This window comes from Zootoca vivipara, chromosome 5 (genome assembly GCF_965207765.1).
Source record: "Zootoca vivipara chromosome 5, rZooViv2.hap1.1, whole genome shotgun sequence".
Classification (NCBI taxonomy): domain Eukaryota; kingdom Metazoa; phylum Chordata; class Lepidosauria; order Squamata; family Lacertidae; genus Zootoca; species Zootoca vivipara.
This window is the reverse complement of record NC_142588.1, coordinates 97,025,376-97,052,623: the sequence shown is the minus strand read 5'-3', so window position 1 is coordinate 97,052,623 and position 27,248 is coordinate 97,025,376. Positions and strand designations below refer to the sequence as shown.

General features: G+C 57.4%; 2 protein-coding genes across 5 annotated transcripts in view; both read left to right on the top strand.

Annotated features, from left to right (window-relative positions):
- The window catches only part of ACAP2 (ArfGAP with coiled-coil, ankyrin repeat and PH domains 2), a 30,951-nt gene extending 16,481 nt beyond the window's left edge, over positions 1-14,470 (top strand). Inside the window, exons 11-24 of one of the 4 annotated variants that reach the window (XM_035133265.3) lie at positions 289-309; positions 2,680-2,731; positions 3,444-3,544; positions 4,476-4,581; positions 4,947-5,152; positions 5,262-5,331; positions 6,153-6,247; positions 7,091-7,305; positions 8,954-9,034; positions 9,593-9,789; positions 9,887-9,996; positions 11,107-11,217; positions 11,575-11,636; positions 14,269-14,470. In XM_035133265.3, coding sequence (XP_034989156.2) covers positions 289-309; positions 2,680-2,731; positions 3,444-3,544; positions 4,476-4,581; positions 4,947-5,152; positions 5,262-5,331; positions 6,153-6,247; positions 7,091-7,305; positions 8,954-9,034; positions 9,593-9,789; positions 9,887-9,996; positions 11,107-11,217; positions 11,575-11,636; positions 14,269-14,372 — 1,531 coding nt within the window. In that variant the 3' untranslated portion in view covers positions 14,373-14,470. The remainder of the gene's footprint in view (positions 1-288; positions 310-2,679; positions 2,732-3,443; positions 3,545-4,475; positions 4,582-4,946; positions 5,153-5,261; positions 5,332-6,152; positions 6,248-7,090; positions 7,306-8,953; positions 9,035-9,592; positions 9,790-9,886; positions 9,997-11,106; positions 11,218-11,574; positions 11,637-14,268) is intronic. The other 3 variants (XM_035133266.3, XM_035133267.3, XM_088669372.1) reach the window with 3 other exon arrangements.
- A 3,815-nt stretch (positions 14,471-18,285) lies between these two features.
- Positions 18,286-22,817, top strand: XXYLT1 (xyloside xylosyltransferase 1). The gene is made up of 4 exons (XM_035133864.3): positions 18,286-18,771; positions 19,018-19,165; positions 19,821-19,953; positions 20,949-22,817. Exons 1-4 carry the CDS (start codon positions 18,301-18,303, stop codon positions 21,343-21,345), a joined length of 1,149 nt encoding a protein of 382 aa, XP_034989755.3. The 5' UTR covers positions 18,286-18,300; the 3' UTR covers positions 21,346-22,817.
- The last annotated feature ends 4,431 nt before the right edge of the window (positions 22,818-27,248 follow it).

Sequence of the window (27,248 nt, the reverse complement as noted above, 5' to 3'; positions counted from 1 at the left end):
TTCCTTTAGTTACGGAGAATTCCCGCATTTTCTTTCCTGTGTGTGTCTGGGAGGGCTCCACCCTGGGGTTCCTTGGCTGCCATAAGATGGCAACAAGAGAGAGAGACACAGAGAGAGAGCGCGACCCTGTGGCTTAGCCCTCCCTACCTGGGTCAGCCTTTTCTTCCTCCTCTGCGCCGCCCTCTGCTTCTTTGCTTGGGGGAGCTTTGTTTCTTTTTAACATGTTCATTTCTTCACCTCCTTTCCCCCTCTTACGTTCTAACCCTCCCCATTTTCTCCACCTGACAGGAAAAAGCCCGATGGCATCAGGTACCAGCCAGATTCCGGCATCCTCTCCCTCCCTCCCTCCCTCCCTCCCTCCCTCCCTCCCTCCCTCCCTCCCTCCCTCCCTCCCCTCCTTCCTCTTCCTCTTTGGCCCAGCATGCAAGCTCTCAATCTAACCCTTAACCCTTTTCGCTCCAACAACTTGCAATGGATGGCAAACCACCTGTCTCCGTCCCCCTTGGGAGTAGCGGCCCTTCCCCCTCCTGCTGCTCCATGGCTGAAGCAGGTTGGGTGGGTTAGGATCCCAGGGAAAATGCCCCCCCACCTTGTGTACGAGGGCTGCCCTTGTCCGCGACACAAGAGGGGGCTGGCATGTGGTAGCTGCAGTGGGTCAGTGTGCTGCAGGCTATGCCTCTGAGGAGGGGCTTCTCTGGAGCCAGCGGGTGTTGCGCCCTTTTCCATGGGAAGGGGACAAGACTCCATCTTGGCTGCCCCCCCCCAACAGTGCAGGATGAATCATAGAATCATAGAGTTGGAAGAGCCCACAAGGGCCATCCGGTCCAACCCCCTGCCAAGCATGACTTTCCCACTTCCTTCTCACTGCTCAGATCCAAAAGGCGCAGCCCTGGGGTTAGAGTGGGGTGCAAATGCCTGGAGCTCAGGAATCCCTGGGTCGCCAGGAGGGGCTCAGTTCCTGCTTTCTCTTTCCAGGAGAAAAGTTTCCCTCTGAGGCTGAGGGAGCTTCTGGCCAAGGGCAACGTCATGGGGGTCTGGGGGCGGAGAGGCTGCAGGGGGAATGCCTCAGGGTCTCCCAGTTGCAGCTCCTGCGGCATCTGCTTTCTCCTCCGGCCCCAGTCCTTGCAGCTGCTGACCCAGCTCTCTTGGCCACAGCGGAGGGGGGGAGGGAGACACCCATTGGAGGGGCCTCCACGTTCTGCGCCATGAGGCTCCCCATGCATGGACAGCTGTGGTCTAGCTATCCAGATGTGGGTCCCGGCACTGGATGAAGAGCGGTCACGGCCATCTTTGCAGTGCAGCAGCACAATGCGATTCTCATTCCTCAACAGATTCTCTCTCTCTCTCTCCAAGACTGACCAGGGTCTGGCGACTTCCCAGCAAAACAAGGGGGGCAGGGAGTTCTGCTACAAACAAAGCTAGGGCCCCACCCCACCCCTTGGCTGGAGGGTCCCTCTCCTGACTGGCCCCACAAAGAAGGAAGTCTGCAGGCCTGCCCCCCTGCCCTCCCTCCCTTGGGTTTCCTGGCAGCTGTTCTGCCTTTTGCCCCATTGCACATTGTCCGCCCCCCCCCCCACCTTCACCTGCCTTCTTCATTTCTGTCTGCCTGGACTAGATGCTTGATCTTACTACTTTCTCCTCCCAACAGCAAACGTGTTGGTGTGTTTTGAAACGCAGCCGCCTTAAATCTGGGCTGATGATTAACCTTGTGTAGGCCTAATGTCGGGAGTGTTGCACTTGCTTTGGAATAACGAAGTATGTTCAGATTAGGTGGAACATCTTGCACTGAGCCTCCGGGGGCCACGCGGCCTTTGCTTGTGCTGCTCGGGGGGGTGGGGGGGTCAGGGCTGGATCTTGGTTAGGCGAGAGCCGGAGCGGAGGGGCAGCATTGAGCAGAACTCCCCAACTCAAAACCTGCAACTCTCACCCCTCTTCTTTGCCAGGCAGTGCAAGGAAGTGATGCTGCAGGGTTAGCCTGGCATCTGTAGAGCAGAGCAAGACCCCCTTGCTGCTGTGGTGCTTCTGAAGCCAGGTGGGGGCTTATCTTGCAGGGCAGGGGGCAGGTTTATGGGATCAGCTTGGTCTTTTCTCTGTTTTTTCTTTTATTTATTGCATTTCTACCCTTCCCTTTTCTCCATGGAGCTCAAGGTGACAGAGACAGGCCTCCTCCTCCTCCTACAACTTGAAACAAGTGGGAGTCAGACATCCAAATCCCCCAGGAGATCCCAGCCTGTGTCCATGGGAGAGAGAGGAGTTGGAAGCAGCCCTTTGTGCAGCTTCTCTTTCCCCTGGCTCTGCCCCTGCCCCATGGTGGCCATGCCCAGAGCCCTGGCCTGAGCCGGGCACTCTCTCTCTCTCTCCTTCCCTGTGCCCATGAACGGCGGGTGAGGCACTTGAAATGTGCAAAACAATCTGACAGCTCCTGTGGCGTTTGTCCCACCAGCCACCGTAGGCAGAAGGCTCTGCTAAGGCTGGTGGTGATTTGCTGAAGGCCCCCCCCTCCCCCAGTGATCTCCCTCCCCCAGAGCCAGGCCCTGCTCTCTCTGCATTTGTGGACTGGGGTGCTGCTGCTATCGTGGAGGGTTGCAGCTGCTGTGTGCTCAGGTCCTCTCTCTTCCCGGCTCCCCAATTCCTGCTGCCAGGAGAGGGCTGTTGATTTTGCTCCCTTCGCTTGTGCAGGCGCTGGTTCTCCATCCAGAACAATCAACTGGTCTACCAGAAGAAATTCAAGGTGAGTTCTGGGAAAGCATGCCTTTGGATGGAGGGGGGCTCTAAGGGCTGGGGGAGCAGGAGGTTGGGACAGGTGGACCACGTGGATGGAGTATGGAACTCGCTCAGGGGGCACACAGCCATTGGGGGGGCTGCCTGGCTTTCAGCTGCCTTTTCCTCTCCTCCCCAGGGCAAGGGGCAGGCAGTGGGGCTGCTAGCATGAAGCCATGGGGAAGAAAGTGGGGGACAGAAATGCCTGGGGCTTTGATGGCCCAGGAGAGATGCTTCTCCCCAGGCTGCTTGGGTGTGAGATGTGGCTGGAGATCCCTTGGGCTCAGAAGGCAGGAGAGGCCCCAAAGGAGGTGTTCCTGACCCCCATGCCTTGGGGACTGATTTCTTTGGGTGCATCCGAGGAGAGACCCTCAGACAGCCTTCCTTCCTCCGTGGGGTGCCCTCTGGGTGTGGCCATCCTCCTCCTCCCATCACAGGAGCCGAGGATGCTGCCTTAGGCCAGTGGCCGGACTCTGTGTATCTGGCTGAGCCTTGCCCATACTGACTGGCAGCAGTGGGTCTCCAGGGTTTCTTGCAGCCCCACTGGGGATTGAGAGTGGGCCCTTCTGCGTTCTGCCCCATGGAGCTGCCAGGGCCCTTCTCTCATTTATGGCCAGAGGTGTTCCCGAGTGAGCTTCCCCCAGGCTTGGCTGGAGGCCCATGTCCTCTTCCTTTCTCCCTAGGATAACCCCACGGTGGTGGTGGAAGACCTTCGGCTCTGCACAGTCAAGCACTGCGAAGACATTGAGAGGCGCTTCTGCTTTGAGGTCGTCTCCCCAACCAAGTAAGGAGGCCTTGGGAGGCTCTGAGAGAGACGGGGGGCCCCTTTGGAGGATGAAACCAGAGGGGCAGAGAATAGCCGGAGGGTGGGGTGGATCGGGGAGGGGGGAGAAGCAAAGGGGAGAGCGATCGTCATCTAGGCTCATCACCAAACTGGTGAAAGAAAATGTATTCTAAAAGTTAGCTGTTAACTCATATTAAAGTAAGATGCCATATCAAGGTTTTTTTTCCCAACGTGTGTTTAAAATAGAAATTGGGCCCAAATTTGGTTTAACTATTTGACACACACCCAAACATGGGCAAAGGGGCAGAAGCTGCCTGTCGTCGTCTTCCTCCTCCTCCTCTTGTCTTTTGGCAGGTGGTTTTGCTTTCTTGGGGGGATTTGGAGGCCTGTCTCGGCTCGCCTGGTCCAGCTTCCTGCTGCCCCCAAGCTGGGAGCAAGGGGGAAGGTGACAGCTCAGGGGCAGAGCATCAGCCTTGCTTGCAGTCGGTCAGTCCCCAGGCTGGACTGAGGTCCCCTGAGCTGCCTCTCCATGTTCCTGAGGCTCAGCTCTGTGCTGGCTGTGCCAGGGGGCCTTGGCAGAACCTCAGGAGGTGGAGATAGAGATGGGCAGGAGTGCTGGGTGTGGGTGTGGGGGGAATTGCCTGGCCATCTGGAAGCTGCCTGGAGGGGAAGGACAGCTCCTTCGCCAGTCCTTGCTTGGGGCCTCTGGAGCAGCTTCTTGGGGCCCTCACGGACATAGAGCCATGCACGCGGGTCCTGGCTGCTCATCCAGGGTGCTTGGTAGGCGGTTGGGGGCTTGCAGGCACGGTTGGTGCGAGGCAAGCTGGCCCTGGGTGTGCTCAGCACCCACCTGGCTGTGTGTTGTGTTGTGTTGTGTTTCCTTTTCTCTCCCTTCCTTCCTCCCTTTTCTCTCTTCTCTTGTCACTTGCAGGAGCTGCATCCTTCAGGCAGACTCGGAGAAGCTGCGGCAAGCGTGGATTAAGGCGGTCCAGGCCAGCATTGCCACAGCTTACAGGGAGAAAGGGGACAGCACAGAGGCAAGTAGGAGAGGAGCCCTTTCTCCCCCAGCGCAAGGGGCAGGGCAGCCCTGAGAAGAGCATCGCTGCCGGCAAATGGCTCCCCAGGTGTCACAGCCTCTGTTCTCCCTGCCATGAGGCATACGAGGGCTTCAAGCTCCTTTTAGGAGATTCCCTTCGGGGCCCAGAAGAAGGTCCCTCCTTGCAGTTGCAGTTGGTGAAGAGGAGCTAGGGGGAAGGAAGGCCTTCAGTGGTTGCTGCCTGTGTGGGGCAGATAGTGGAGGGCTTTGCCTTTCTGCCTTCTGCAGTCTGGGCTGCAGGAGGAGGAGGAGGCAGCCCTTGACGTCTTGGCTGTGACACGAGTCCCTCTTTCTGCTCTTCTCCAGGTGGAGAGGAAGCCGTCCCCTTCCAGGGGGAGCCCGGAAACGGGCGCGGAACCCAAAGAGAAGCTGCTGAAAGGAGAGAGCTCTCTCCAGAGGGTGCAGAGCATTCCTGGCAACGCTGTCTGCTGCGACTGCGGCCTGGCAGACCCCCGGTGGGCCAGCATCAACCTGGGCATCACGCTGTGCATCGAGTGCTCTGGCATTCACAGGTGGGCAGCTCAAGCCCCACACCAGGGAGGGAGGGAGGCAGGGGGAAAGGCGGCACACTGCCCCCCCTGCCTGGTTTCATGCTCATTCTCCTTTTTCTCCTCTGCTTAGGAGCCTGGGGGTCCATTTCTCTAAAGTCCGCTCCTTGACGCTGGACTCCTGGGAGCCAGAGCTGCTCAAGGTATTTGCACAGCAGGATGGGGCAGAAGAGAGCTCCAAGGAAGCCCTCTTCCTCTTCTTCCTCCTCCTTCTCCTGCTGCTGCTGCTGCTGCACTTTGGGACCTGGGGGCATCCCCTGGGGCCACATGGGCCTGGGAAGGGAAGAGAAGGCCCTCCCTCAAGGGTTCAGGGGATGTCTCTGGGCACAGGGGGGGGGGACCATCCTGCGCAGGGTCCTACAAGTGGCAGGGAACATAATATTCACCTGTAAAAAATTATACCAGGCAGGGTAACATTTGCATACTTCAGAGTTGAATTTGTGCTGTTGACCTGAAATGCAATGGGTCTTTTTCCTTTAAATGCTTAGGAATTGGTTGAACAATTTATTCTCGTAAAAATTCACTGCTTGATTGTTGGAATCCTTGGTGTTTGCATTAAGCAACTGCCATTTTGGGGGTGGCACAGAAGACTTTATAACAACTGTAAGGCAGACCAGGCTGCCACTTGCTTTCTGGTACAGAATCGCCTGTGCCTGTTGTGGCCAATGGCCTTGAGGGCACAATGGGGCTTCTGGTTTCAGGGAGCCCACCTCCCTCCTGGGTCTGGTCTTCTCCATCCAGCCAATGGGAAGGAGGCAGGCTGTGTCCAAGGCGGCTGACGGGTGCTAGCCCCCCCCCCCTTGAATCTTTGCTGCATTTGGCAGGGCAGTGGTCCGGGGGCGGGAGGGGGACGGGACAAAAGGGACGGTTTCTGCCTTTGACCAAAGAGGTGCCGTTTAAGGGCAAAGGTGACCCTGGGCGGGGGCTGCCCTTCCTTTCAACTCTCCCTTAATTTCACTTGCAGCTGATGTGTGAATTGGGAAATGAGGTCATCAACAGGGTGTATGAAGCAAACGTGGAGAAGGTGGGCGTCAAGAAGCCTCCACCTGGAAGCCAGAGGTAGGCAGTGGTAGAGTTGGAAGGGACCATGAGGGGCATCTAGTCCAACCCCTTGCCCAACGTGGGACTGGAACCCACAACCCTCAGGTGAAGAGTCAGTCCCACGCTCTGCCCTCTGAGCTGTCCCAGAGCCTTGTCTTTCTTGCACCAGAGCTCAGCCTTGCAGTCAGCTCTGTACCTTGGCTCTCAGAGCTCCTTTGGGGGGAGGACAGCAGGGTGGGGGTGGGGAGCCCATTTGCCTCTCAAGGGCCTCATTCCTGGGGGTGGGCAAGAAAGGAGAGGTCCAGGGGGTGAGGCCATCAGGAAGCTGCCAGGGAAGAGAGAGGGCAGAACTGGATGCCTGTGGAGCAGGGGAGGGCTTCTTCCCCCCCCCCAACTGACTCAGCAGTTTTTGGCTTCCCTCTGCCCCCTCCCCAATATGAAATCCCTTCTTGGTTCTCCACCTCCTGCTTTAAATATTCTGCATTAATCTGCAGCTCCTGAAAAACAGCAACCACAATGCAAATTTAGATGTGGATTTTTTTTTTAAATTGTTTTTCAAAAACAACAACACACACATTCCTAAATCCCTCTGGGTATCGGGTGGCATATAAATTCAGACGATCATCAGTGCAGTGCAAAATTCGGAGCAGTGCAAAATCGGAGGGAGGAACTGCATTCCGACCTCCGTTGTTATTCTGAGAGGTGCAGATTGATTTCTTTGGGGATTTGCAAGGAGCAGCGTCCTGCAGCCTCCTCCCTGCGCCCCTGCAAGCCAGGCCAGGAGGCGCCGCAGAACACAGACACACACACCCCGGAGACACCCGGCCCTGTGTGCTCACCTGGCCTCTTCCCTGTGCGCAGGCAGGAGAGGGAGGAGTACATCCGGGCCAAGTACGTGGAGAAGAGGTTTGTGGAGAGATGTCCTGCTACCTCTGCTGCCTCCGGAGGGAAACCTCGCCCTCGGAGCCAGGGGCCTCAAAGGCACAGCGGCAGCCTGGAGGGCAGAGCAGGGGAAGAGGAGGCCCCCACAACAGCCAAGGAGCAAATGGCGGCAGTGGCAGCGGCAGCTCTGAGAGGTAGGGGCCCCTTCTGCCAATGTGCCACGAGAGGCTCAGTGTGGAGGAGCCAGAACTCTCCTCCCTTTCTGACTTTCGTCCTTTAAGGAAATAAGAAACGGAGTCTGGATCATGGGGACATTCTGCCTTCGCGAGGAAAGAGAGGGTTTGCTCTTGAGCTGCCTCCCGAGGCAGGAGGGCTGTTGTGGCCCCGGAGGGAAGGCAAGCACTGCCCAGGCAGCTTGATGAGGGAGGCAGTGGGAGGCCTTGCCGGGCGATGGGCCACACTCGGGTGGAAGGGGAGCACTGGGGCTCCTGGCTAAAGGGGGGGAGTGGGGGGGAGAGCCTTGTGAAGACTGAGGTGGGTACATTGTGGCAAAGTGTGGTGGGCAAGGGATTTCAGGCGGGCTCTGGCACTGCTGCAGAAAGGGCCAGTGGGGCAAATGTGGGGAGAGATGGAAAAGGGGCAGTCGGGAATCCCCCTTGGTTTGCGCAAGGCTGGATGAAGCACAGAGAGGTCCTGTTTCCTGCAGAAGCTCCCTGGGTGTCGTTCTGGGAGGACTGTTGCACCTCTGCTGCCCACCCTGTACTAACTGGCTGCTTCTCCTCCCTCTGCTCCTCCTCCTCCTCCTTTCCTTCCTTCCTTCCGTCCTTCCTTCTTTCCTTCCTCCTGCCTGCTGGGCTCTGCTTTGCTAACTTGCATGCCCCCAGGGGTTGGTGTCAGTAGCGACGAGGTGAGGCGGGAATCCCTGTTCTGCCCCGATGAGCTAGATTCACTCTTCTCCTACTTTGATACTGCCTCAAAGCTGCGGAGTAGTAAGTACCTCCCTCTCTTTCTCCTTCCCTCCCTCCCTCTCTCTCTCTCTCTCCCTCCTTCTCTCCCTCTGAGCTGTCCTTGTGCCTCTTTCTCACCTGCCCAGTGTCCTGCTTAGCGCTTCCCTTTGCCTGTCCTTCACCTGCTTGTTGTGTACACCTTGGAAGGGAACCTGAGAACAAAGATGAGCCTGCAGGATCAGGCCAGTGGCTCCTCTAGTCCAGCATCCTCTTCTCACGCCTGTGGGAAACCAGTAAGCAGGATCTGACTGCAAAAGCAGCTCTCCCAGAAGCATCGCTGCCTCCAGCTGTGGAAGCAGAGTTGAGCCACCCTGGCTAGGAGCCTTTGCTAGCCCTCCTCCCCCTCCTCCTCCTCCTCCATGAATTTTCCTCCTCCTCTTTTAAAGCCATCCACATGGATGACTGCCTCCTGCGGGAGGGAGTTCCACAGTTCCACTGTTTTCTGGGTGGGAAAGGGCTTATTTTTCTCTATCCTGAATCTTCCAAGATTCTCCTTCTCATTTATTGCCCACAATCTCAGTTACGAGAGAGGAAGGAATTTTTTCCTCCATTCTCTCATGCAATGCATAGTTCTACAAACTTCCATATCATTTCTCCCCTTACTCGCCCTTTTTCTGAACTGGAAAGGGCTGCAACCGTTCTTCACCGGGGAGTCCCGCCATCCTCTTCCTTGTTTTGGCTGCCCTTTTCTGAAGGGGAGACGGAGCCGAGAGCCGTGGGGCTTCCAGGACTGTGCTTGTTTTTCCACCGGGGGTTGGGGAGGCGAGGCCCCGCGGGGGTGTTTGTGCCGGGCTGCTCTGTGGGTTCCTCACGGCCGCGCTGCTTCTCCCCACAGTGCGCAGCAACGACAGCGGCTTCCAGCACAGCAGGGAGCAGCTGGCCTCTGCCGTCTCGGCCAGCACCTTATATGAGCCAGGTGGGTTTTGCGGGCGGAACGCCAGTCTGTGCAGCCTGGCCATGACTCAAGCGTTGCCTCTCCCCTCCCCTCTGTGTCCCAAAGGTCTTGTTCCCTGTCTGCCACTTCCAGTCCAGACTCCAGGAGTGTAGAATCATAAAAGCGTAGAGATGCCACCACAAGGGTCCTCCAGTCCAAACCCCTGCAATGCCAGAATCAAAGGAGCACATGGAACGGACAGGATTTGCTGGAGAGGTCCTTTTGGAGCTCTTCACAATCTGAATATTTTAGCGTCACAGCAAACTTGTCCCCCTCCCTGCTCATCCCCAACTCTAGATCCTTTATGAACCATTTAGAATAAGCCCAGGTCCCAGTCCTGATCCTTGGGCAACTCCGCTTTCTCTCTTTGGATTCCTACTCTCTGCTTCCTGAAACTCAACTCACGAGAGGACTTCTCTTCTTCCTCGTCTGCTAAGCTTCCTGGGGAGTCTTGGGTGAGGTGCTTTGTCCACCGGATCCTCTCTCTCTGTGAAGGGTGTTTGGGGAATCATGCCTCCTCCTCCCCCCCCCCTTTTCCAGAGGCTGAAAGGCCTGAGGCTGCTGCTTCCACTTCCCGAGACCCCCGGCCAGATGTTGTTCCGGGGCTGCAGCTGTACTTGGCCTCCTTCCAGAAGAGCCTTCCTGGCATGGCCGAGGCGCTGGCGCACGGGGCAGACGTCAACTGGGTCAACACAGCGGAGGGCAGGTCCACGCCGCTGATCCAGGCCGTCCTGGGGGTGAGCCTTGCTTTCTTTCTTCCGGGCCCCATAGTGCCTGCTGGTTGGGGGGAGGCGTCTGAGGCCTTCTGAGGCTCAGCTGTGGTCTTCTCCGCAGGGCTCCTTGGTCACTTGTGAATTCCTGCTCCAGAACGGGGCCAATGTGAACCTCCAGGACGCCAAGGGCAGGGGCCCCCTCCACCACGCCACCGTCTTGGGGCACACTGGGTAGGTGCACTTCTCGTTGCCCTTCTTGTGTGTGGGGGGGAAGGGCCTTGAGAAGCCTCTGCATGTTGCTTATTTTGAAGGGGACTTTTCTGTGGTGGCTCCCCGTTCCTTTGTGCGATGCTCTCCCCAGGGAGGCTCACCGGGCTCCTTCGTTGCATCTCTGCATTTTAAACTGAGGGGGAGGCATTGTTTTGTTTGTTTGTTAGTTACTATGTTGTGTCTTTATATTGTAAACCACCCTGTGGTCCTTGGATGAAGGGCAGCATAGAAATTTAATGAACAATGACATTTAATGAGTTAGCAGAATGAAGGGGGGTGGCCAGGTCTGGAGGAGAGCAAGGGGTGTCCTGCTTTGTGGGAGAAGAGATGGCAGGCAGTGAGGGAGGGGCAAGTGGGGGAGACGGTCGTGGAAAAGAGCTGAGGAAATGCCGGGATGGGCTTGTGTTCCCCCCTGGGGGGCTGGGGGGGGCTCCTTGTTCCTCTTTGCCTCCTGCTTTGCTTTCCATTCTGCTCTCCCTCCAGAGCTCATCCAGTGTGCTTTGAACAGGGGGAGGGAGGGGAGCTACGGAATATCGCTTTGTCTTGGATCCTACGGGAGAAAAAGCTGCTGCTTGCAAGGACCCCCCCCCGCCCCCTTCAAGAGGCTTCTGTTGCTGCCTCCCCCCACCCCCACCTTTCCAGGCCAAGCACAGTGCCCCCTTGGCAGAATCCTTGCAACGGAGTGTGATTCCTTTTTCGGAGAGGATTAACTGTTGTTTAAGGCTAACTCAAAAATGACTTTGTAAATAGCATTTAAATGCAAAATATTTTATTTCCTGTAGATACATTTGCTTATTTCCTATGCAGTAGAGAGACAGTGTGGTGTAGTGCTTAAGAGCAGTGGACTTGTAATCTGGGGAACCGGGTTCGCTTCCCTGCTCCTCCACATGCAGCTGCTGGGTGACCTTGGTCTAGTCACACTTCTCTGAAGTCTCTCAACCTCACTCACCTCACAGGGTGTTTGTTGTGGGGGTGGAAGGGAAAGGAGAATGTTAGCCGCTTTGAGACTCCTTCGGGGAGTGATAAAGCGGGATATCAAATCCAAACTCCTCCTCTTCTTCTTTTTCGCAGGCAGGTGTGTTTGTTCCTGAAACGGGGCGCCAACCAACACGCCACGGACGAGGAAGGGAAGGACCCCCTGAGTGTGGCCATTGAAGCTGCCAATGCGGATATAGTGACGCTGTGAGTAAGGCTGGCACCCCAGCTGGCACCCCAGGGGCCGAGCTGCCCTGTCAGACCAGAGTGGGGCACAGTGGCTGGGGGGGGGTGTCTCTTTGCCCAAGGCCTCCAGAGAAAAGCAGCTGGCAATCCAGATATGATCTCTTCCCAAATGGTGGCCCAAGGCGGGATGCTGTCCGCTCAGCTGGGAATTGGTCAACCCAGGGACACCTGGAGGGCACCCCCTTTCCCATCCTTGCTGGGGCTGGAAGAGCTCAGAGGGGCTGCCTCCCGGGTGGGTGGTGGTGGGTGCTGCAAGGCCACCCGCTTCAGATCCCCCCCCCAAAAAAATCTGTGTCCTCTTCCCTCTCCTTCTCACAGGCTGCGCTTAGCCAGGATGAACGAGGAGATGCGGGAATCCGAGGGACTCTACGGCCAGCCAGGTCAACCTTCCAGTAACCCCACTGAGATGCAGTACCGAAAGTGCATCCAGGAGTTCATTAGCCTGCAGCTGGATGAGGCCTGAGCGGAGCCTGCGGGGCCCTTGCTGGTCTGGTGGGAGGGGGGCCCCCTGCCCTCTGGCATTCTACTGCGCCCAGAGCAGAGCAGGGAACGGCCCTGAGGAGGAAGCTGCCTCCTGCTCCAGCAGCCCCTTCTCCTCCGCTTCCCTCTCCCACGGGGCACCAAGGCCCACAAAGCCCCTTTTGGCACAGCCCTGTCCGTAGAAATGCAGGGTGGGGGGCACAGTTTGGGCACACTGCAAAGCTAGCCTTCCCCTGCTTCAGAATCGCACCAGAGAGCTGAGGGGATGGGCTGTGAAAAGCCCCGAACAGCGAGTATATTCCACCGGGGGGCGCCATTGGCTACTGTATGTGCTCTTCAGAGAATTGGGGGAGGGTGGAGAGAGGTCAGCAGCCTGGGCAGGATCAGGCCTGTTGCCAGGAGGAATCACCTCAGAGCATTCCAGGAACCTGGGCCAAGAAAAGTCAAATTCCGTCCCTGCCTGATTCTGCCTCCAAGTCTGCCTGCCTCTGCCTCCCTTGCGCTGCTTTTGCTGGCTGGGGTGGGGGGAGCCCCCTGCCCCTCTCTCTCTCCTCATCCCTCCAGCTTGGGACCTTTTCCCAGGTGCTGCCTGGGACCTTCGGCCCTGAGCATTTTGGTCGCCATGTGGGCCAGGAGCTGACCACCCAAAGCAAGGGAGGGGGGCTGCCCTTCAAGGGCTTGGCAGGAGCAGAGAAGCTGGACTTCCCTTCACTCTTGCAAAGGTGGATTATGACATGTTGCCCGGGGGGGGCAGAAAGGGAGTTCCCCACCAGAGCCCCATTGTCACTGCAAGAGAGCAGAGTTGGGCTGGAGGCCAGCCTGGCAGTCCAAGCCCGCTGGCCTGGCTGAGTCTTGGCTCTGGCAGCTGTCCTCCTGCTCCCCTCCCTGGGGGCTCCTTCCCTCCCCCCCCCCAAGTCTTCCTCTCCCCTCCTGGCCATGCCTCGCTGGCAGATCCACAGAGTCCCTGGGAGCAGTGGCCCTGAGGGGAGCAGGGCACAGAGGGGGCCCTCCCAGGTGCACGGAGCGGCACGCACACCCATGGCGGACATTCGGCACACGCTCGCCTACGACTGCCAAATGTCACCCCCCCTTAGCCTCCTGTGTGGGCGCCATTCGCACCCGCTGCTCTCCCTGGTTGGTGCCTTTTCAGTTGGGTTTGGGAGTCAGGGCTGGAGAGCAGCGAGTCATTTTGCACTATTAATGCCCACTGGTCCTTTGAATGTGTCTGGCTACTGAGACTCGAATGCAGCACAGTGTGAAATTCAAGGGCACTTTATGTTTCCTCTATTTTCATACGGAGTTTCTGTTTCTCGAGTGGCCAGAACTTGAACCCAAAGAGAATGTGCCCCCCAACAGCTTCTGCTTGGCAGCTGAGCTTGTCTGTCTCGGAGAGAAGCTGCACCTGGAATGTTACCAAGCAGCACCCAGGGGTGCCTTTGGTGGGGCAACGGAAGCCCTGCCAATGAGGCCTGGGCCCCTGGGGGGGTCTTTTCCCAGGCGCACTTCAGTCCACGTAATACAAATGCCCAGCAGCAGCAGCTCCTCTTTTTCTTGGGGGAAACTGGCAAAGGGGGTGTTCTGGCTGCCCAGTCCCCAGAGAAGCCGCTGCAGGCCCTCCTGGGCCCCTCTGGCTTGTGCCTGTTCCCCCCCCCCAACTCTCCTGGGGCTGACTTGAATGTATTGCCAGCCTGCTCTGGCCCCAGTTGCAGTCAAGGCAATTTCAAGGCACGCCAAGAAGTGGAAAGGGCTGGGCACTCCCTGGCAAAGCCAGAAGGCCAGGGGAGACGGCCCCACCCCACGCACAAGAATCCCAGGTCTTCCCTGGCCGCTCCTGATTCCCTTGCTCAGCGCTTGGGGTCAACTTTGGGGTGTTCTTCTTGCCTGGGTTTGTGTGAAGCTTCTTTTTCCTTCCTTCCTTCCTTCCTTCCTTCCTTCCTTCCTTCCTTCCTTCCTTCCTTCCTTCCTTCCTTCCTTCCTTCCTTCCGGCATCTTTTGTTTCTCTAACGTTGAGCTTCCTCTCTCTGGCTGCCTTTGAGGTTCTCTCCTCAGGTAGAGTCTAACTTTTTCTCAGTTGCTTTTCCAGGGTTTGTGAGCAGATGCAGGGCAGCTTTTCTGGAACCCCCTTTCCCCCTTGTGGGACGGGCATTGCTTTGCCCACCTTGAGCACATGGGGAGTCCCGGCCGGGCAGGGGCAGGATTTCTGAAGGATTGTGGAAGCCCTTCTGGGCTGGAGTAGTATGGTCTGGGAGGACCAGAGTCCAAAATGAGACCACCTTCAAGCGGTGAGGCTTTGGAGGGGACAGGAGGCCTCAGTGCCTGGGCCCACTTGGAGGAGCCACTTTACAAGTGAAGTTTGCAGTGGAAGTTTTAGGCAAGCAGCAGGACGTTAGTTTTTTGGGGTGTTGGAATAGTGCGAGATGCTCGCAGTGGGAATGCTACCCAGCTGAAGCCTTAGATGCTCAGCTTTTCTTGGGAGGGGCATCAGGTGGCTGTGCAATTCTCCAATGTCCTTCCCCCCTCTTCCTCTTTCAGGAGACGAAACCTACCAGGACATCTTTCGAGACTTCTCACAAATGGCGTCCAATAACCCGGAGAAGCTAAATCGCTTTCAGCCGTCAGATGTGCAGAAGCCCTGAAGGCTCTGGGGCTGGGGGGAGACCAAGACTAGCCCCCACCCCCCCTCCTCCTTGAGCTCACCCCTCCTTTTTATACATAAACGCTGCTTTGAGTAATAGATGCTGTTTGCAGTTTGTTAGCAGTTGTATCACCTGGAAAATGCAACCAGAGTGGCTGGGGAGGAAGAGAAGGGGGGGTGTCCATATGCTGGGGGGGGGCAGGCTGCAGGAATCTCTTCCTCCCTGGATCTCCCCTCCCCACCCCTCTTTGAGCTGCCTTCCCTCCTTGGGTAGGGAAGAGCTTGTCTTATTTATGTGCCTCACAATATTTATGTATCACTTGGCTGAAATGAAACTTCAAAGCAGTTTTCTCTTGTATCTTCCCTAATAGTAACTTCCTTCCTCCCCCCCCCCAATCATCTGTGTCCTCAAACTGCCCTTGGTACCTAAGGTACCTCTGGGGGCAGCAGTTCCCAGCCAAGAGCAGCTTGTGGGACCATCCAAGGCTTGCAGCTACTGACCGTGGTGCCTCAACATTGGAATGGTGGAGACTGGCCAAGTCACTGGGCTCACTCTGGCCCCCAGCATGTTCTAACACCCATTTTTAAAAATGACTGTCCCAGGAAAACTGGTGGAAAATATTAGTAAATATTTTATTTTATTTTTAACCCAGCTTTTGACAAAGCTGAGCTTACAAAGAGGAAAGGTCCTGTTATGGGTCGGGAACTGGTTTTGCAAGAAGAGAAGGAATATGGGGAGTTCTCCAAATGGAGAAAGCGGAGTCCCCCAAGGATCGGGATTGGGACCTGGGCTTTCTAAATGGTTCCTAAAGGATCTCGAGTCGGGGGGTGAGCAGGGAGGGGGCCGAGTTTGCTGGTGATGCTAAATTGATCAGGGTGGTTGAAAGAGATTGTGAAGAGCTCCAAAAGGACTTCTTCAAATGTAGCGAAGGGGCTGCAAGAAGGCAAGTGCAATTCAATGAAAACAAGTGTAAAGCGATGCATGTCAGGACACAAGAAAATTCACATACATGCTCTTGGTGTCTGAACTGGCAGTGACTGACCAGGAACAAGACCTCAGGGCCACAATGGACAGCCCCATGAAGATCCTGACCCCGTGTGCAGTGGCCGTGGAACAGGCAGATTCCATGCTAGGGATCATTAGGAAAGGAACTAAAAACTCCCCATCTCACAATGCTATTATTATACAAATCTATGGTGTGACCTCATTTGAGGTGTCAAGTACTGTTCTGGTTGCCTCACCTAAAAAAGGATATTGTAGAGTTGGAAAAGGTTCAGCAAAGGGTAACCAAAATTATCAAGGGGTTGGAACAACACCCCATGGAGAAATGTTGTACTGTCTGGAACTTTTTTTTAAGAGAAAGTGGAAAGCGGTTTTCCTTATAAAACTAGAACTCATGGACATCCAATGAACCTGAATATTGGAAGATTCAGGACAGATAACAGACAGTCCTTCACACAGCACAGAGTTAAACTCTGGAACTCCCTCGCAGGAGGCAGTGAGGGCCACCAACCTGGGTGACTTTAAAAGACTGCAGGAGGGGAGAATGCTCTTGTGCCAATTGGGTAATAAGAGTATTAAAAGAACTGGCAGAGGTGATTTCAGAACCTCTGGCAATAATCTTTGAAAATTCCTGGAGAACAGGCAAAGTTCCAGCAGACTGGAGGAGGGCAAATGTCCCTATTTTCAAAAAGGGGGAAAGAGAGGACCCAAACAATTACCGCCCAGTCAGCCTGACATCAATACCAGGAAAGATTCTAGAGCAGATCATTAAGCAAACAGTCTGTGAGCACCTAGAAAGGAATGCTGTGATCACTAAAAGTCAGCATGGGTTTCTGAAAAATAAGTCATGTCAGACTAATCTGATCTCATTTTTTGACAGAATTACAAGCCTGGTAGATGAAGGGAACGCTGTGGATGTGGCCTATCTTGATTTCAGCAAGGCCTTTGACAAGGTGCCCCATGATATTCTTGTAAAGAAGCTGGTAAAATGTGGGCTAGACAATGCTACCATTCAGTGGATTTGTAGCTGGCTGACTGACCGAACCCAAAGGGTGCTCATCAATGGCTCCCAAGGGCGTACCCACCACGGGGCAAGTTAGGGCAGCTGCCCTACTCTAGAAGCAGGGCTGGTGGGCAGAGGCGGAGCACAGCCCGGCGGAGCGCGAGTTCACCATTCCTGCCGCGCCGCGCCGCACCCTCCCTCCAGCTCCCCGTCGCGCCCTCTGGCAAGGCCAAGCGCGGCGGGGAACCAGGGAGCGCGGCGCGGTGGGCGGGAACGCTGAACTCGCGCTCCGCTGGGCTGGGCTCCGCCTCCACCCACCAGCCCTGCTTCTAGGGAGGGGCACAGCCCGGCAGAGCGCGAGTTCGCCGTTCCCGCCCACTTTGTGGCCCCTCCCCTTCCATGCCTTGGCCCCTCCCCTTGCCCCCCCTAGTTTTGATCCTGGGTACGCCCATGATGGCTCCTCCTCATCCTGGAGAGTAGTGACTAGTGGGATGCCACAGGGTTCTGTCTTGGGCCCAGTCTTATTCAACATCTTTATCAATGACTTGGATGATGGGCTTGAGGGCATCCTGAGCAAGTTTGCAGACGACACCAAATTGGGAGGGGTGGCTAATACCCCAGAGGACAGGATCACACTTCAAAATGACCTTAACAGATTAGATAACTGGGCCAAAGCAAACAAGATGAATTTTAACAAGGAGAAATGTAAAGTACTACACTTGGGGGGGGGGATATGAAAGGCACAAATACAGGATGGGTGACACCTGGCTTGAGAGCAGTACATGTGAAAAGGATCTAGGAGTCTTGGTAGACCACAAACTTGACATGAGTCAGCAGTGTGATGCAGCAGCTCAAAAAGCCAATGCAATTCTGGGCTGCATCAATAGGAGTATAGCATCTAGATCAAGGGAAGTAATAGTACCACTGTACTCTGCTCTGGTCAGACCTCACCTGGAGTACTGTGTCCAGTTGTGGGCACCACAGTTCAAGAAGGAACATGTCCAGAAGAGGGCAACTAAAATGGTCAAAGGCCTGGAAATGATGCCTTATGAGGAACGGCTTAGGGAGCTGGGTATGTTTAGCCTGGAGAAGAGAAGGTTAAGGGGTGATATGATAACCATGTTCAAATATATAAAAGGATGTCATATAGAGGAGGGTGAAAGGTTGTTTTCTGCTGCTCCAGAGAAGCAGATTCCACCTAAACATTAGGAAGAACTTCCTGACAGTAAGAGCTGTTCGGCAGTGGAATTTGCTGCCAAGGAGTGTGGTGGAGTCTCCTTCTTTGGAGGTCTTTAAGCAGAGGCTTGACAGCCATCTGTCAGTAATGCTTTGATGGTGTTTCCTGCTCGGCAGAGGGTTGGACTGGATGGCCCTTGTGGTCTCTTCCAACTCTACGATTCTATGATTCTCCTCCATCCCTGTCTCCTTCCATCCGAGGCTGGCTCGGGCTACACGGGGGGCCTTCTTCGCTTGGCAGGAGCCCCGCCAAAGAAGCCCCCAGGCCAGAGCTCTCCAGGAGGGAAGAGCGCAGCGCAGGCACACATTCCCGCCAGGGGAAACGAGCAGGAGGAGTGTGTTGGATCCAGCATCCTGTTCTCGCAGTGGTGGCACAGCTGCCCGTGGGAAACCTGCAAGCAGGATCCGAGCGCAAGAGCAGCTCTCTCCATTAATTTTCCCGTTCCTCTTTTCAAGGCATCTCGGTTGCGGGGGGTGGGGTGTGTTAAATCTGCGTTGGGGCCCTTTGGAGAAGAAGTCCTGTCTTTGGTCCGCCCTGGATGTTTCCTTGCTCATCTCCGCGGGATCGGGATGCTGGCGCTGCGCCAGGGAGGGAGGCGCCCCGCCAGGAGACCCTCCTCCTGCGCTGCCGGATCCGCCTCTTCTCGTCCCTCTCCTCCTCCTCTTCCGCTGCCGCCGCCGCCGACCATGGCGCGTCTGGTCGGGTCTCCGGCGTCTCTGCTGCGACCCCCTCCGTGCGCGCTGGCGGCGGCGGCGGCGCTGGCCGTGCTGTGCGCCCTGTACTACGCGCGCTCGCCCGCCTCGCCGGAGCCCCGCGCGCCTCCGCCCGCCGCCTCCGCCGCTGCCCCGGCCGCCGCCTCCTCCGCCGGGGAGAGCAAGGCCAAGGCGGGCGAGGAGCTGCTGGCCTCGGCGGGGCTGGCGGCGGCGGCCGGGGCGGCGGGCGACGCGGAGCTGCACGTGCTGCTGCTGCTGACCAAGGCGGAGCGCAACGCGTCGCTGCGATCCAAGGCCGAGGCGGCGCTGCGCTCGCTGGCGCGCTTCGCCAAGCTGGGCCCGCGCCAGGCGCTCGTGCTGCACCTGCTCAGCGACGCGCCCAGCCGTCCCGTCGGAAAGGCCGTCCTCCGCGACGCGCTGCGCAGCGCGCAGTTCCAGCACAAGGTGCGCCCCCTCCCCATTCCTCGAGGGGAGGGTCGGTCGGTCGAGGGCAGCTTCCTCCAGGCCAGGCGCCCCTCCGGCCACCGCGCTCCCCGCCCGGCCACGGAGGGCGAGGCGGGGGCACAGACCGGCGCCGCTTTCCCGTGCGCAAAGCCCCTTCGGTCCTGGCCGGGGCTTTTGTGCGGGCAGCCCTTTCCCCGACGCGCATCCCTCCCCCTGACGGGTGTTTCCCTCTCCCTCTTCCCGCAGGTGGTCTTCCACGACGTGGACGTGGTGGCGGAGAAGCTGCTTCCCCTCGTGGAGGCCATGCAGAAGCTCTTCAGCGCTGGCGCCGGCACCTACTATGGCGACTCGCTCTTCTTCCTCTCGCTGGCCATGCACCGCGTCCTGCCCAAAGGTCAGCAGGGAGGTGGGCAGCACCCTCCCCACCCCCTCCACCTGCCCCCTCCCTGCACCTGGCTGCCATCCTTGGTTCTCCTGCTTCAGCATGCCTGGCGCTTGGGGTCAAGGGGGTGAACTGGGCCAGGGTGGCAGCGCCAGGTGAGATTGCCAAAGTCAGACTGAGTAGAGGAGCTGCCCCAGGGCCTTGCCTTGCCACTTGCCTTGCCAGAAGGGGCTGTGCCCACAGCCACCGCCAGAGGATGGGGAGGGGCTGGCAGCAGCAGGCTTCTCTCTCTCTCTCTCTCTCTCTCTCTCTCTCTCTCTCTCTCTCTCTCTCTCTCCCTCTCTCCTCTCTCTCTCTCTCCCCCCTAACAAGGGAGGTGTTCCATGCTGGCTCCCCCCTGCCCCGGAATGCACCACAAAGACTGCCCTCCTTCCATCTCACTGCAGCAGGGAGAGGGGAGAAGGTGCAATATACAGTCATTGAGCCCCATGACCCACCCCCTGCCCCATACCTGACTGCCTTGGTTCCCGGCCCCTTCCTCTTCCTCTGCTGAATGAAGCCTCCTTTGCGGGCTGGAAGCTGGTGCCTGAGGAGGTCCAAGCGAGCAGTCAAGTTGCTCCAGGGGATCCTCTGGTTCCTGACTCCCCTCTTTGCCCCTCCCCCACAGAGATTTCGCGGATCATCCAGGTGGACCTTGATGTGGAGTACAGGACCAACATCCGGGAACTCTTTGAAGAGTTTGACAACTTCCCGGAAGGGGCTGTGATTGGCATTGCCCACGAGATGCAGCCTGTCTATCGGTTGGTACCAGCAGTGGGTGCTCCGGAGGGTGGGGTGGGGGTTACTTGGGGCCCTAGCAGAAACTGCTCAGGGGTGGCTTCCCAGAATCCCCTCCCCACACACTCAGGACAAAAGATTTGAGAAGGGAAGTTGGCCGGAAAGTCTGTGGGGAAAGTGAGCTCTTGGGGGTAGAGATTGGGGGCCCAGAGTGTGAAACTCAACAGGAGTCCCCATCACACATTTTTTTGGGGGGGTGGTTGTCAATTTCATTGGTTGCTTACAAACACCTGGTAGGACGTGGGACACATGTAGCAAGAGGGGCAGGCTTTGGGGGGGGGGCACTGCTGCTGTCACATGGAGCCTGGGGAGGAAGGGGGCCCGCTCAGCCCTCTATCTCCTCTGCTGGCTGGGGAGTGTGGCTGCTCTCCAGATGTTTCCTTCCTTTGCTCTTGCCAGCTGTTTGTAAGCAGCTCTTGCCAGCAGGGGGCCTGGGGTGGGGCTGGCCGTGTTCGTGGCCCCCTTCCCTTGCACTGCCGACTTCCCTTCCTGGCTTTGTTTGGAAGAGACAGGAGGACTCTGGCCACCTTGGCTGTCCCTGCTGGAAGACATTGCAAAGTGCCCCCCCCCAATGCCACCAGCATGGATGCCTTGAAAAGAGAATTAGACACATTCATGGCTCTCCGTGACTGCTGGCCACAAGGCCTGTGCTCTGCCCTTCAGAGTCGGAGGCAGGAGGGGAGAGCTGTTCTTGGGTTCAGATCCTGCTTGCGGGTTTTCTAATACAGTGGGTACCTCGGTTTACAAACACAATTGGTTCCAGAAGTCTGTACTTAACCTGAAGCGTACTTAACCTGAAGCAAACCTTCCCATTGAAAGTAATGGAAAGTGGATTAATCCATTCCAGACAGGTCCGAGGCGTACTTAAACCGAGGTATGACTGTAGAAGCAGAACAATATGCTGGGCTGTTTTGCTGCTCTGACTTGCCTTTCCTCTTGTGTCCCCCCCCCCTTGCAGGCACCTCTTCTGGCAGTACCGCCAGGAGCACCCGGGGACCAAGGTGGGGGAGCCCCCACCGGACGGCCTCCCTGGCTTCAACAGTGGGGTCCTCCTGCTGAACCTGGAGGCCATGCGCCACTCGGAGCTCTACAACCGCCTGCTGGAGCCGGGCGCCGCCCAGCACCTGGCGGACCAGTTCCACTTCCGGGGCCACCTGGGCGACCAGGACTTCTTCACGCTGGTGGGCATGGCTCACCCGGAGCTCTTCCACGTCCTCGACTGCACCTGGAACCGGCAGCTCTGCTCCTGGTGGCGTGAGCACGGCTACCGCGATGTCTTTGACCGCTACTTCCACTGCGACGGCCACGTCAGGATCTACCACGGCAACTGCAACACGCCCATCCCCCAGGAGTAGCCCCTGGCTGGCCAGGGGGAGTTTGGGGGGGCAGCAGCTGTGCTGTGGTCACTGCAGGGCTCTCGCCATGTCTCTTCGCCTGATGCTGACTCCCACCAAGTGGAGGCTGCTCCCTTTCCCTTGCACACAGCTGGGGTCTACCTGGGAGGAATCCTTTTGGGCCTTGCAGGAAGGATGCTGAGCCAGGTGTGTTCTGCCAGCAGGCAGCTATTGTTGTTTTGGGACACAGACGCTGCAGGGAGACGGAGGCCAGCCCAAGGCCTCTTGGGGCTGAGACCTCCTGCTGGGCATTTCCCTGGCAGCTCCCTGGAGACTGTGAACATTTCCCCCTTGACTGCAGAGTTCAGATCTTGGCTGCAGCACACGTGCCCAGCAAGGCAGCAGGAGCGTGGCCCCTGCAGCAAGGACAGCTTCTTGCGGACCAAGCCTGCATTCTGCAGAGATCCATTGGCCCCCAGTTCCACTAGAGTGCTCAGCCCTCTGCCCTGGCCGTCCTCACCAACATCCTTTGGGGCTGTGGGGGAAAGGCCCTGCTGCCCTTTGGGCCAAGGGGAAACTGTGGGGCTGAGAGGCCTTGTCCTGGGGGGATGGTGTGGCTCTTCTGCCGCCAGGCAGTGGGGCAGGGGGAGAGACCTGGAGGGCGAAGGAGAGGGTTAGGGTTAGGGTTAGGGTGCCAGGAGTCTCTTGTCCCTTCTGCAGGGGCAGAATAAAATGCATTCCAACAGGCCCAGCATGTCTCTCACCTCTGGGGAAAGCGGGCTGGGGGGGAGAGGGGTCTGCAGCAGGGAAACGAAATGGCTTGCTGGAAGTCAGACCTGGCTGCCGCCTCATGTGGCTTCCAGGCCTCTTTTTGATGAGGAATGGAAAGCTGTCCAAATGGAGAGAAGTAGAAAGCGAAGTCCCCCAAGGAACAGAATTGGGGCCTGTGCTTCTTAAGCTTAAGGATCTAGACCAGTGTTTCCCAAACTCGGGTTTCCAGCTGTTTTTGGACTACAACTCCCATCATCCACAGCTAGCAGGACCAGTGGTCAGGGGTGATGGGAATGGTAGTCTGAAAACAGCTGGAGACCCAAGTTTAGGAACACACAGAGCCAGGGGTGAGCAGGGAGGGGGGCAAGTTTGCTGGCGACACTAAATTGTTCAGGGGGGTTCAACAAAAAGAGATTGTGAAGAGCTCCAAAAGGATCTCTCCAAGCGTAGTGAAGGGGCTGCAACGTGGCAAGTGCAATTTTCTGTGGGAAACGAGTGTATGGTGTTTTGGGTTCCCACAGAAAATGTTGATTTCACATCCACACTTGTGGGGCCTGAACTGGTGGTGAAGACCAGGAGTGGGTCCTCTGGGTTGTAGCACAGAGAGCAAAAGAGATTTTGGACCCATGTGCGACAGCCATGAAAAAGGCAAATGCCACGCTAGGGATCATCAGGGAAGGAATTGAAAATAAAGCTACGGACATAGTGCTATTTACAAATCAGTGGTGTGTCTGCATTTGGAATCCTGTGTCCAGTTCTGGTCGCCACACCTCAAAAAGGATATCGTAGAGCAGGGAAAAGTTCAGAGAAAGGCAACAGAAATGACCAAGGGGTGGAGTGACCATCCCCTGTCCCCAGGAGGAAAGGTTGAAAAATTTGGGACTCTTTAGAGAAAAGGTGAGTAAAGGAGACATGATAGAAGCATGACACAGGTTGCCTGGCATAGAGAAAGTAGGTGAAGAAAAGTTTTTCTGTGGTTTCCAGCAACTGGCAGGGAGAAGCATTGGTGCCCCCGTCTGTGTATTTGGAAGCAGAGCCATCCTGGCTAGGAGCCACCGACAGCCCTTCTCTGCTTCACCTCCTCCTCCAATATTTTTTTCTGATCCTCTTTTAAAGCCATCTAGGTTGGTGGCCATGGATCATGGCTTCCTGGGGATGTGAGTTCCACAGTTCAACTCTGCAAAGGTGGGCTTCCTTTTATCTGTCCCAAATCTTCCAGGATTCAGCTGTTATTTACTTATTTAGCTATTGCCTGCCCTTCACCCAAATGTCCCTGAGCAGGTTAACAGCATTAAAAGCAATCGAAAACAACTTCCACTTCATTTGGATGTCGATGGATTTTGGTGTCATAAGAGAGGAGGAAACTTTTCTCCCTCTGCTTTCTCTATGCCAGGCATCATTTCACATCCTTTCCCATTGCCTCTTCCTCTCCTTTTCTCTAATCCTAAAAAGCCCCCAAGCTGAAGCCGGACCCTTTCCTCTGGGTCAGGCATAGGCAAACTCGGCCCTCCAGATGTTTTGGGACTACAACTCTCATGATCCCTAGCTAACAGGATCAGTGGTCAGGGGTGATGGGAACTGTAGTCCCAAAACATCTGGAGGGCCAAGTTTGCCTATGCCTGTCCTGGGTCTAGGGGAGTCTCTCCATCCTGGGTCCTTTGCATTGCCCTACTCAGAACATCCTCCAGAGGGCGCTGCTCCCGTTCTCAACCAAGGAGGCAAATTCTCCTTTTTTAGGCGCCCCTGTAAGGCTGCTGTCTCGGCAGCGTCGTGGAAAGCAATTGGCACCTCGATACGCAATACTCGAAGCAGCGGGCGGGCGGGCCTGCTCCGTCCTGGCCGGCTGCAGCCTTGGAACAGGATCCCCCATCAGCTGGCGTTGGGCTGGTGCAAAAGCGGCCTCTGGGTGTCGAACAGGAGTGACCGAGTTGGGGGCCAAACACAAAACGCTCGTGGCGGGGAGCTGTGGAGAGCCTTCCTCGGGGCCGCCCATCTCCGCTCTGCCTGCTTTTGGGACCAAATGACGGCGAAACAAGGTCACAGAATCGTCGAAGGGGAGGGAATCCCCTGCCATTCAGGATTCTCCACTAAAGCATCCATGGCAAGCAAGCTGATGAGGCTGGGAAGCGGGCGAGAGAGCGGCTCGCCAGACGTGCTGCGTGAGGACGCGGGTCTTCCAGGAGCCCCTTCCTTGCTCCGTGAGAAGATGCTTCGTTATGGCCCTCCAGGTCTCGCCCCTCGTGCCTGACCATTGGTCCTGCTGGCTGGCGCTGGTGCCCAGCAACCTCTGCAGGGTGCCGTGTTGGTTACCCCAGCAGCAAAGGGGTTCCTACATAAAATATTTTTGGGGTGCAGGATCCGGACGCTATTCTGCACCGGTGGCAAGAGGAGAAGGAACCACTTCCGCTCCCCTTCTGGTGTGTGTGTGTCTGGGGGGGGGGCGTTTCAGCTCCACACCCCCTGGGACTGAGTCCTCCCCTCCCTGGTGCCCTCCTGGCTCCCAGCTGCCAGCCTAGCCTCATGGTCGGGGAGATTGGGAGTTCGAATCCAGCCCACCTCACTTTACCAGGACAGCCGTGGCCCCGGGAACAGGGCAGCTTCTGGACTATAGCAGAGAAGATGGGAAGCCCTTGACCCGTTTCTCTACCACGGAGCAGCAGAGGACCCCGGAGACGACCAGCCCTGAACTGGGAGGACTGAACAAGCGGCTAGACTGAGGCACGGAGCGGTCCCGTGCTTCAGGTCCCAATTCCCTGCCCCGCCAGGTCCCAATTCCCAGCCAGATGCTTCTGTTGTGGAAATTGACTGGCAGGTACCCGCGGGAGGCTGTGCCAAGGATCCAGAGGGGTCTTTCCCCTGGGTGCTTGGCTGGGACTGAGTCACGCACAGCCCCTTGCGCCTCTTGCGCTGCTGGAGCCAAGGCACCGTCCTGCAGTGACAGCTCGCCCAGGAAGGCGCGTCTGTCTGTCTGTCAGTCACCCACCCCTCCCCCGGCTTGCAGTTGCGCGATATTTTTAGCCCGGGCGCTTCTGGAGAGAGGCCAGGTCCCGCAGAGCCGCCAGTCAGAGCCGCCTGCCTCCTTTCCTCTTCCTGCAGGTTCCAGGTCGGCAGGAAGTCGCGGGGGATGGAGCTGAGTCCCACGAAAGCCTTGCGAGATGGGGAGAGAGAGAACTGGTCTGGCTCTGCCCCACATTATGGGGAAGTGGAGGGCGCAATTGCCTCCCCCCCCCCAGTGCAGATCCGCAGGTCCCTGTGGGGTTCCGGCCCCCCTTGGCAAGGTGCAAATTCTGGCGCTGCCCCCGTGGCTCAGCCTCTGCAGAACCCACGTCGGTCCCATAATCAATGTATGGGGCAGGGAGGAGGAGGAGGAGGAGGAGGAGAGAGAGCGAGCGAGAGAGAGAGCGAGCGCAGGGGGCAAGGCTGGGTGGTGTGGGGAGGCTTCTCAGCCCGCCTCGCCCTGTGAATCTCTTGTCACCCCTGAATCTCCAGTCAGGCAACTGAGCGGAGTGGCAGCCCCCCGCTCCAGGTTCAAGGCATAGGACGGAGAAGCCCCTTCGTTCCCCCGTTTGTCGCAGCAACGGGTCTCGGTTTCAAGGTGCTGCAAGAGAGCGAGAGCAAATCTTTTCTCCACCCGCTTTCTCCAGGGCAGGAGAAATGCTCTTCCCCTCTCCCCTGCCTGCCTCTTCTCACTCGCTTTTCTCTCTCAGCGAAAAAGCCCCGAGCGCTACGGCCGCGAAGGGAGTCGCTCCAACCCCTTGATCCCTCGGACTGCCCTTCTCGGAACGTTTTCCAACCCTGCCACCTCCTTTTTGAGGCGAGGAGACCAGAACTGGACACCAGGGAGCTGGGCACGAGATGGACAGTTTTCCCCAGCTGCCCCTGGCGGCGTGCAGGATGCCTGCTGCTTTCACGGCTCCGACACACACCGGGACCCCAAGAGCCCTCTGAGCCAGGCTGGGGGTTGGTGCCAGGAGGCCCCTATTTCTCTGCCTGCCTCGGCCCTTGCATCCCTCTCTGTGAGCCTCATCCTGCCCAGGAGAAATCTGCCGGCTGAAAAGGAAGCTCCGGCCGCCTCTGCTGCCCACAGCAGCCAAGGGGTGGGTGGGTGGGGGGTGGGAGGCGTTTTGCTTTCGCTCCCCTCGCAACCCTCCCCAAAAGGGCAGAGCCCCCCCCCGCCAGTCCCCGCTGACGTCGCTCCCCAGGGTGCCACCCGGGGAGCCTGGCACTTGACATTTCCCGCTGCGCTCAAAATAGCTTTGCTTGAGCAGCTGCTGCTCGCCTCCTGCTCTGACTGGCGGCATCCGAGCCCCCCCCCCCCTCTAGAATTGGATGTGCCGCAAAGGCAGCTGCTCTGCTCTGGCCTGGCAGGTTGCAAAGCCTGTTCGCGCGGAGCCTCCTGCTCCGCTTCCTCGTGGCCGCCTTTGCAAGTCCCCTCCCCGCGGCGCGACCCCACGAGAGGAACGAGAGGGAGCAGCAGCCCCTCCGAGGAGCCGCAAGCTCAAGACTCGCTTTCTTCCGGGGGGCATCGTGGGCTGCTGCGCCCTCTTTCCAGATGCCACTCGGAGGAAGAGCGTGTTTCGCAGGTTGATCTTTGAAATGGCCACCCCGCCCGCCGCATTCGCACCAAAGGCGCTTCAGGTGGCAAAGGGCAGCAATAGACTCTATTGGGAAACTCAGCAGCGAAGGGGCGCGCGGGCTTGCGGCAGATCGGGATCCTGTCCTTGCTGCGTGTTGAGGCCCGAGGGCTCTCTGAAACTGAGCTCTGCCGTGCCCCCTTATTTTATCCCCCTGGTCAGGGAGAAACCCCCCCCCCCGCACTTGGCAGGCAGCCGCTGAGCTCTGGATGCTGTCCATGGTACTTACTTATTTGATTTATTTTCAAAACTATTTATATGCCGCTGTGCCATAGAAATAAACACAATATAAAAGCATAAAACTATACAATAAAATCACGAAAAGCCAAAGAATTGAAAGCAGACATCAAGTAGCCACCGTGGAAGGATGCATTCTTCTCTCCTGCATAGGCCTGGCAGAAGAGAGATTTTTTCAGCAAGTGGACACAGAAGGCACCTGCTGACTCTCCTGTAGCAGGGAGTTCCACAGGACTGGGCCAGTGACACTAAAGGCTCGGCTCCTCCTGGTCCCGGAGGGCT

Excerpts from the sequence above, each read along its gene's own strand:
- XXYLT1 (XM_035133864.3), top strand. The coding sequence starts at position 18,301 with ATGGCGCGTCTGGTCGGGTCTCCGGCGTCTCTGCTGCGACCCCCTCCG. Across the intron at positions 18,772-19,017 it reads GCGCGCAGTTCCAGCACAAG|GTGGTCTTCCACGACGTGGA; the intron begins GTGCGCCCCCTC and ends CTCTTCCCGCAG. Across the intron at positions 19,954-20,948 it reads GAGATGCAGCCTGTCTATCG|GCACCTCTTCTGGCAGTACC; the intron begins GTTGGTACCAGC and ends CCCCCCTTGCAG.